This window comes from Austrofundulus limnaeus, unplaced genomic scaffold (assembly GCF_001266775.1).
Source record: "Austrofundulus limnaeus strain Quisiro unplaced genomic scaffold, Austrofundulus_limnaeus-1.0 Scaffold250, whole genome shotgun sequence".
NCBI lineage: Eukaryota > Metazoa > Chordata > Actinopteri > Cyprinodontiformes > Rivulidae > Austrofundulus > Austrofundulus limnaeus.
Genome location: NW_013952652.1, coordinates 91,305 through 100,455, shown reverse-complemented (window position 1 = coordinate 100,455; position 9,151 = coordinate 91,305). Strand labels below are relative to the sequence as shown.

Genomic DNA, 9,151 nt, shown 5'->3' with positions numbered 1-9,151 from the left:
CCCCAAAAGACTTCAGGCCTTCAACAGAAAACTCCAAATTAAAAAATTACAAGAATAAATGAGAATTTGAGGGTGCATACCCTGACATCTGAGGTATTTTAGATGAAACCATTTGATACAGAGATACAGAGAAAACCAAGTCTACATTTTGATGTTTAAACCTTTAAAAGTGTCAAATTTGTGAAAATAGGAGGAGTTTGCAAAAATTTGTAGTTTAGAAAGCTCTAACTTCTGTTAGAAAATTGGACATTATATACTGTAGCTCCTTTCACAGAAATAGATCACAAAGTGCTTCACAAGGAGCAAAAATAAAATAAATAGTACAATAAGCATAAAAGCATATGTTAAATAAGTTAATGCGATTGATAAAGCATTAAGTAATACATTTAGCTAAAAGCTCAATGACCTCAGTCGATGCCTGAGCAGAGAATAACGCCAGACAGTATAAAAGGCAGACACACATATACAGGATCAGATCAATCTTAACTATTATTTCCAGTATGTAAATCACAAAAATAATGTCAGCTCACCTTTAACACATCAAGTAAGTCCTTCTCGAGGATATCAGGAAAGTTGATCTTATGAGAAGGATTGATGATGGCATGCAGCTTGGCGATTTGATTCGTGATGCTTTGGAATGGAGTCTTCCCAAAGGTCATGCAGTATAGGATGCATCCAAGGGACCACACGTCACCTTTAGGGCTGATCTGTGCAACAACATCATCTTTACTTTTTATATTACTAACAATATTTGTAATATGCTATTAAAAACAAAATAAGTACCTTTGAGTGAACTTTTCCTGATAGGGATGACGTGTCTTTGATGGCTTCAGGAGGCATATAGTTCAAGGTTCCTACCTGTGGGGTGAACATGTTTAGATTATTTAGATTCAATTTTTATTTTTCTTTTCACATTATGTCATGCGCCAGCAGGTGCCCAGTCCACACGAGTTTACTTTGATAGTAATTATGGCGCAAATGGTCCTCACTCTGTAGTAAAAACAAGTACATGTGTGTGCACGCACACACACGCACACACATACAAACACACACACACACACACACACACACACACACACACACACACACACACACTGATTCACTATAACTAGTGACAAGAGATACATGAAAATAAGCATTAACTAGAAGCACTCTGAGAGTGCAAACCTCCACCAAGACCAATTTCCCCCATCCTGTAAGAGTTAATGTGAAAAAGCAGAGATGGAAACACATTTGCCGAATAAGTTCTGACGTAGTGAACATTTAAGCGAAAGGTCTTTCTGTGCGGAGTTTGCATGTTCTCCTCGTGATTGCGTGGGTTTTCTCTGGGTACCCCGGTTTCCCCCACCCCACCAAAACATGTACAATAGGTTGCCTTCAGGCCCAGGCCTCCCTTGAAAAATAAATCTGAGATCTCAACGGGACTTGCCTGGTCAAATAACGGTAAATAAAATTTAAAAATAAATAAATAACTGCACCTCTCGTTGCAACTCCAGTGCTGTTGAATTGTAATAATTTTTTTCTTGGATTAATCTGCTATCATTTTAATTGCAATTACTATTCTACAAAGATATACATTTAAATGGTGAATCTTTGAAATATTTCTCTTATGTTGAACGCGTTTGTTGTTCTGCTATGACAGTCTAACCACCCACATTTACCAGTCATCTTGTATTGCAAAACTGACAACAATGTAAAAGTCTCTAAAGTAGTGTTTCCATGGAATGATTTGAAAATGTAGAGATTATTTGTTTATTCAAAGGATCTCCATTAGTCTCCAACATAGTAGTTCACATAAAAACTAATAGTTATTTAATTATAACAAAGAACATTTTAATTTCAAACATTTTTTAGCAAAAACTGCCCTAAGAAAAAGATGTGTCTACAGCAGTTGAAAGGTAAAGATTATCATTATTAAAAGGGCAGAGACTATTATTCAAGTTTATCAAATGTGAATATAGGCCTCTTGGAAACATTTGCATTTTTTTCACTGTTGATTAATTTATGGCAAATAAACAAAACATGGAATAAAACACATTTACATGGATAATGCTGTACTCGTAAATCCATTGTAGTTTCTATGCCAGGCAGAGTTGCCAAGTAAGAAATGACAAAATGTTGTGCAGTCGCTTTAACATTATCATATTTTGACCCAAATTTTCCTATGTGTTGAGTGAAGGTGATCTCAGAGGGTGGAGGTTGTGAACTACAGTGTGATTGGCAAACAAGTGCACAGAAAAGAAGGCGGGAGCTTAACCCTAGAACTAACTGTAACAAACCTTTCTAGAACCAAGGCTGGTTTGCTCCTACAGGCTGGAAAGGGTGAGCAGCACAAACAGACCGCTGCTATGCACTAGTGTTACTGTAGTTCATCTACCTGCAAAAGTGCAGAAAATTTTTTGACTGAAACCGTCCATAGTGCACACATGCAATTTCATACACCTGGGGAAGGGTGTATGTGTAAAAGTAAAAAAAAAAAAAAACCCCGTGATCTGAGACCTGGATTCAAAAAGCTTTGGTTTCAGAAAAAGCTAGTGTGGTTGTGGTGTAAATATGCAACTGAATCGGGCCTGTATTTATCAAACTTCTTAGAGTGGAATTTTAGACTTAAATGCTGAAAATTTTTTAAATTTACTCTTACTTTCAGACTTAAGCATAAAGGCAAATTATCAAAATTCTTAAGTATAAAGAATCACTCTCACTCTCTCGTAAATTTAAGACAGCTCCAGGTGTCTCTTAAGTAGTTAAGAGTCACCACTAGGGGTCTGAGATGGACTAAAAATATGGAGATCACACAGATCACAGCTGTCCTCCTCAAGAATAATGCACCACCTCAGAAACTGCACTAAGTGGTCCAGGGGACCCCCACCTGAGTGTTATTCTCAGCTATGATGTACAGAGTAATTAAAATAAGGTGTGGAAAACAGGTTTAGTCATGCAATACAAAATAAAGAAGTGGAGAAAAACAACTATTTCCAATGTGCATAATGTTGGACTAAAAAGGTGGATATTTCTGTGCGGCTTTTGGAGACAATATTAAACTATCAACTGGTGAGTGAAAGCAGACAACAAGGTGGGATTGAACTTTCTTTTATTGGGTCTTCTTTCTTTAACTCAAACTTCATGAAATCTGCAAATTTCTATTAAAAATAAACCTGTAGTACTCAATACAAATATAGAGTACAGGGGTTGGGGGTGGGTGTCAAGGACAAAGTGTGTGTGTGTGTGTGTGTGTGTGTGTGTGTGTGTGTGTGTGTGTGTGTGTGTGTGTGTGAAGGGGATGTTGTCTGTGGGCAGTTTAGTGGAGGAGGAGAAGAGTGAGGTGTGTTTAACATTGCCTCAGGCTTTGAGATGTAAAAAGAACATTTAAGCTGAAGTGTTTGAAAAAAAAAGAAAAGAAAAAAATAGATTTTCTTTATTCATTATGTAAATGAGAAAATTTTATGTAATTTACGGACAGTCACAACAATTTTATCTTGACATTTTTCAGAATATTCTTGAACATGAAATCCAATGCAGTGATAGGTCCATGCCTTGTGGGTTTTGTAATGTAGCATGAATGAACATGACCCCTGACATGTCCTTTTGACCACCATTGGTCATGTCTTACAACCAGCTTGAACTTTGTCTTGAAAAAGCTGTCACAAAACTATTTTAGCTTCAAAATATGACCTCGTTTGCAGATAACGCTGACGTCACAAGTCTGGTTTAATCTTTTGTGATTCATTATAAAAAAAAAAAGAAAATAATCATTAACATGATTTTCCTTTTTAAAGGTATTTCATTTTCAAGTGTGTATTATCATACTGTGATCTGAAAACGAATAATTTCAACTGTAGTTTAATTTTAACATCCAGTGTTAAATGTAACAGACTGTTCTCTTTTCCCTTTCTCCAAGCAGATGAGCAGGAGAAAGTGTGTGCATGACACTACGCCACTCCGTCTAGGTAAATATAATATTCTCCCCAAAAGAAATATCATGTTTTCCTGACAGAGACCTGGTTATCTATGTTTTGACTAGTCACACAGTTGTACGCTGCGTACCAAACAGACCAGTCCAGTTTTGGTTTTCAGATGGTGCGGACCTGAGATTTGCTGAGGAAGGTGAAAGCTTCAAGAAACCTAAGATGGATCAGAACCATTTTGGGAAAATGTAATTTTTGATTTCTGCAAATGAGAACTTTGATGAGATTCTTCTGACATTTAGTAAGATAAAAGTTACAAAAAATAATCTGGCTCAGACCTTATTTTCTTTCGAAACTGACAACAGCTTATAGGTTTTAACCTGAATCTCTTGTCAATTAATTAATAGAAGAAAAATATTTCCTTTGGGAAAATATATTTTCATTCTATAAAAGGTTTTTAACATCCAGATCTTATCTTAACTAGACAAATAACATAAAGTCTACAATCCTCTTCATCTTTAACCATTTTAGAAACCTTAGTGCTTCATCTTTCATGTTTTTATTTTTTACTGTTTTAGTCATGATTCAATTAAATTGATTCTTGCTATATTTTTGTAATAAATTTCCTCATCTTTGAGTATTTTGGCCTGAGATAATAATTCACTTTTACATCATATTGAAGAAATTTATTGGGGTTAGGTTATATACTGATTTTAATTACACCACACATGGTATAGTCTTATGATTAGACAAACTGTAATAATTGTTAAATGTGACTGTTTTACTTAAATTGATGATTTTATATAGGTAGGTACATGCTTGAACACAGATTCAACACATAACTGTTGATCTTCATTAGAGTAGATTATTTTAATCGTCTGGAGGCATGACTCACGCTGGTTAGGGGCTGGATCACTAGTGTTTATTGATGATGTGACAAAGCACAGAAGCAGCCGAATGAATTCTGAGGTATTCAGAGCCATACTGTGTGCTCAGATCCAGCCAAATGCAGCCAAACTGATTGGTCATCGTTTCATATGGACAATGACCCAAAACATAAAGCTAAAGCAACCCAGGAGTTTATTAAAGCAAAGAAGTGGAATATTCCTGGATGGCCAAGTCAGTCACCTGATCTCAACCCAACTGAGCAGCATTTCAATTGTTAAAGACTAAACTTCAGACAGAAAGGCCCACAAACAAACAGCAACTGAAAACAGCTGCAGTGAAGGCCTGGCATTAAAAAGGAGGAAACACAGCGTCTGGTGATGTCCATGAGTTCAAGACTTCAGGAAGTCACTGCCAACAAAGTGTTTTCAACCAAGTACTAGAAATTAACGTTTTATTTACAATCATTTAATCTGTCTAATTACTTTTGAGCCTCTGAAATGAAAGGATTGTGTTTAAAAGATGCTTTAGTTCCTCACATTTTTATGCAATCATTTTGTTCAACCCACTGAATTAAAGCTGAAAGTCTGAACTTCAACTGCATCTGAATTGTTCTGTTTAAAATTTATTGTGGTAATGTCTTGAACCAAAATTAGAAAAATGTCTCTGTCCAAATATACTGTATATGGACCTAACTGTATGTAAATTTCTTACTATTATAATTGAAGGTGAGCTGTGTAAATCTTTGTTCTTATCAAACAAGTGGCTCTTTGTGTTAAAGGTTGACGACTCCTGTCCTACAACAGTACTTACCATATTATTCACCATTCGGGCTTTTGGTTGTAGAAATAGGAACACACATTTTATGCTGGTGCTACAACTTTTTGTTCTGTGCTACAAAACCAGCAACCTCTGTAGCACTAGTGCTATGAGCTAAAAAAAAAGTTAACGTACAACCCTGGGAACAGATGTTCTAAACTTACTTCTTCTCTCTCTCCTCTTTACTTCTGCTCTGCATCTACAATGCCTCTTTTTCAACTCCTCTCGGATTTAAAAATAAACGTCCTAAAAAAAAACCTTTTCCCCCAGAAAGGCAGAGAGGAACAAACGCACGAAAAAAATAAAAATCTCAATGAAAGTAACACTACTCCAAGCGCTGCCACCCTGAGCAGCACAATTGTTTAACACAATTAAAACTGTTTCCAAGATCTTCAATGTGTGTTCTTTAAATGGCAGCAGCTCTGAGGGGAAGTTTCATTATTTCAAATATGCTGATTGTTCAGGCTCTTAGCAAAAAACCCAACAAACAATCATCAGAAGTATGACTGACCTGGGAATCCTTCATAATGCTTGTCACATCAGGTTGAATTCTGTTTGCAATGCCAAAGTCAATCAGCTTCAGCGACGCATTCACAAAGACAAAATTCGCTGGCTTCAAGTCACTGTGAATAATTCCTGCAGAACACAAACAAAAAGGATTATAAATTCATTTTCTATCAAGTTGAATCACTGATAACATGGGAACAGGAGCAATAAAAGGGAGAGAACCGTGTTTGTGGATAGTGTGGACGGCCTCTAACATGTTCTTCCAGTAGAACTTCCTCTCAAGTGGGTTTACAGTTTTGCGGTTTCGCAACCAAGTATTCAGATCCAAGTTCCCACATTCCATCAACATGTAGATGTAGCTGCTGGTTATTTCACTGCGTAAATGCATAAAACATTAAATATTAAAAACAAAGAAATTGTTCACACAAGAAAATTCTAAGGAATCATCACAGCTGAGCTGACGTTTTTTTCTCAGTGAAAATTAAAAATGTTTCTTAGACGATTCACACACATTTTATTTTCCTCAGCTGTGTGTGCGCACCGCAGGCCATGCGCTCTGCGTGTTTCTCCAACTCGAGACAGAAATATAAAAACTGTACAGTTTACAGACTGGACTGAGGTTCTTTTGATAATTTTTAGGCTGATCTACTTTCTTGTCTGAGGTTAAATGATTTTCAGTCCCGGGGTTCAGTTTCATGATCGATCGAGTTTAAACAATAAAACCTCAAACTAAAAAAAAATCTAACACTTTGTTCAGATGCTCCTTACATCCAGAAAACACAACAGAGTCACATTTCTGTGGATTCAGGTCAGATTCATTACTTTGTTGGTTAAAACTGTCAACTGAAAAACTTTGCGTGGCTGCCGCACATTCTCACGGCAGGTGAAAAATGTGTGTAAATATACACACTTTCACGCAACGTTGGTTTTAATACATCCCAATGTGGGCGTAGAACCTGGCGCACGCAACTTTTTTGTGCGTACGTACCGTTTCTACATGAGGCCCCAGAGCCCTGTTGAGAGAAGTGATTGTGATGATGTACAGAAATGGCCGGGCGGGATCAGAAGTAGGTTCTTAAAGAGATAGAGGCCAATTTCAAGGTGTTTAGAAACAGATGTGATGATGATGCCTTTATTGTCACTGTACAGAGCACAACGAAATTACATTTAAGAAGATATGATGTGAAGTCAAGTTTATTTTCTATTTAAACATGTAAACCACAATTTAATGATAACTAAAGGTGACATAGTTACTTTATTATTGCATAGAATTTAAATATAAGCCTGAGAAACACATAATATTGCCCCTTTAAAACCCAAATTAAATGACTAGTTTAACTGTTTTTTCTATATAATCTTCTAATCTCTATGATGTGGTACTGTAAGTGCTTGAGTTCATGTGCAAAGTGTTGTGCTATTTGCGTTTTTTTTTTTTTGCAACTGCAGAAAACTGAAGGTTAAAAAGAACATGGTATGTGAAATATGACTGTAAAGAGACTTGCCTTTTTCAAAAGAATAAAAAAATTTATATATAGGTCTGTGTGTAAACTTTTTTCTCCAAACTGAGGCCAACAATAGGTGAGACATTGGTTCAATATTTTCCACAGAACCCAACTTTAAAATTACAAATGCCCCCATGACATACTGATCCCTATCATGCCATATACTCACTAATCATAGAGCTTTATGATTTGATCGCTGTACTGCTGCAAGTGGTTCAGATGTTCAATTTCATTTTTGTAGCTTTCTACTATCTGAGCATCCGCTTCATCGAGGTCCACGTATTTCACAGCAAACAGCTGCTTTTTCTGATCAAGAACCTGGTAGACCTAAAAGAATAAAATAAAATAAAAAATAAAATAAAATCAAACTGTAATAGGTTTTAATAGCAACTTGTAAATAAAATTGTAACAGCATCGATGGAACTCATCTGTAGTTTTTGTTTTGTTTCACCTTGCTCGAGCCACCACGTCCAATCATCTTCAGAATGAAAAACTGCTTCCCCTTGATTATAATAGATTCGTTAGACAAAGCACTGAAGGAGGCCTAAAATGAGAATCAGACAAATATTAAATAGTATATAGTATATATCCCAGAAATAATGATTAAGAAAAATGTAAAAAACAATAAATTTGAAATGTATTAGAAATTCCATTTTTCAGTGAAGATACCGGTTTAATTCAGGTAAGGGGTGGGGCATGTTGACAGATTTGTACCAGATATTATACATCCATTTGTCCTATGATGTAACAAAAGCATTCATAATGTATTCAGGCCATCCAGCGCATGTCAGAAAGCTATGATATCTTCAACTGCATCATTGGACATTGCAAAATACCTTATAAATGTTGTGTATTTAGAAGGTTTTCCTGAAATAGCTTCAGAGTTAACGGCTCCATACTGCAACCCCTTTTTTTCTGGGTCATATTCTCAGTAACATTTATAAGGCAGGTTAGTTTTTCCCTTTGACGACTTGTATAGATTGTTGTTGAACACTACATCACCAATATGCCAATTGTAAGGGGAAAATTTTGTACCTTTTTTTAGCAGGAATCACACAAGGAGATGAACAAATATAGAAAATTTTCCCTCTGATGAAGCTTTAACACCCAGACCATATGATCGTCTTATATGATCTGGTCAGCCACTGTACAATAAAAATAAGTAGTAGTCATAAAGAAAATCATACTTGTGGATTCTGGAAACCAGCTGCTTGGAATAGAGGTGTGCATGGCTGCTGAATGAATTCAGTTCTGTTATCTGCTACTGCAGAAGATGGCACCTCAGGACCTCGCTTAACAATAGGAGTTATAACACTGAAAGTAAAAAAAAAAGTGTTATGTTTATGTACTTGAGTGTCATATCATCCTCATAAACAGCAAATTCTTTAATAAGCAAATAAGGCCACACTTTTCTTAAAATTTGTGACTATTTTATAGTCAGAATGGCACATAAGCAGTGCACAGGTACGCATGCACGGTCAAAAAAGGAAAAAGCACACCAGATGTAACGTCATAAAGCTCCCTTGCGTACCT

General features: G+C 36.1%; 1 protein-coding gene and 1 long non-coding RNA gene across 2 annotated transcripts in view; one reads left to right on the top strand and one right to left on the bottom strand.

Annotated features, from left to right (window-relative positions):
* Positions 1-4,231, top strand: part of LOC106525960 (uncharacterized) — a 14,032-nt gene extending 9,801 nt beyond the window's left edge. The window contains exons 2-3 of the long non-coding RNA XR_001311195.1: positions 3,902-3,947; positions 4,075-4,231. This is a non-coding gene — a long non-coding RNA (uncharacterized LOC106525960). The remainder of the gene's footprint in view (positions 1-3,901; positions 3,948-4,074) is intronic.
* Positions 1-9,151, bottom strand: part of ttk (ttk protein kinase) — a gene marked incomplete in the record, with an annotated part of 38,563 nt that overhangs the window by 7,358 nt on the left and 22,054 nt on the right. The window contains 7 exon segments of the mRNA XM_014020359.1: positions 531-707; positions 784-858; positions 6,121-6,245; positions 6,339-6,490; positions 7,788-7,945; positions 8,070-8,162; positions 8,806-8,932. Of these exon segments, the coding sequence (XP_013875813.1) occupies positions 531-707; positions 784-858; positions 6,121-6,245; positions 6,339-6,490; positions 7,788-7,945; positions 8,070-8,162; positions 8,806-8,932 (907 nt within the window).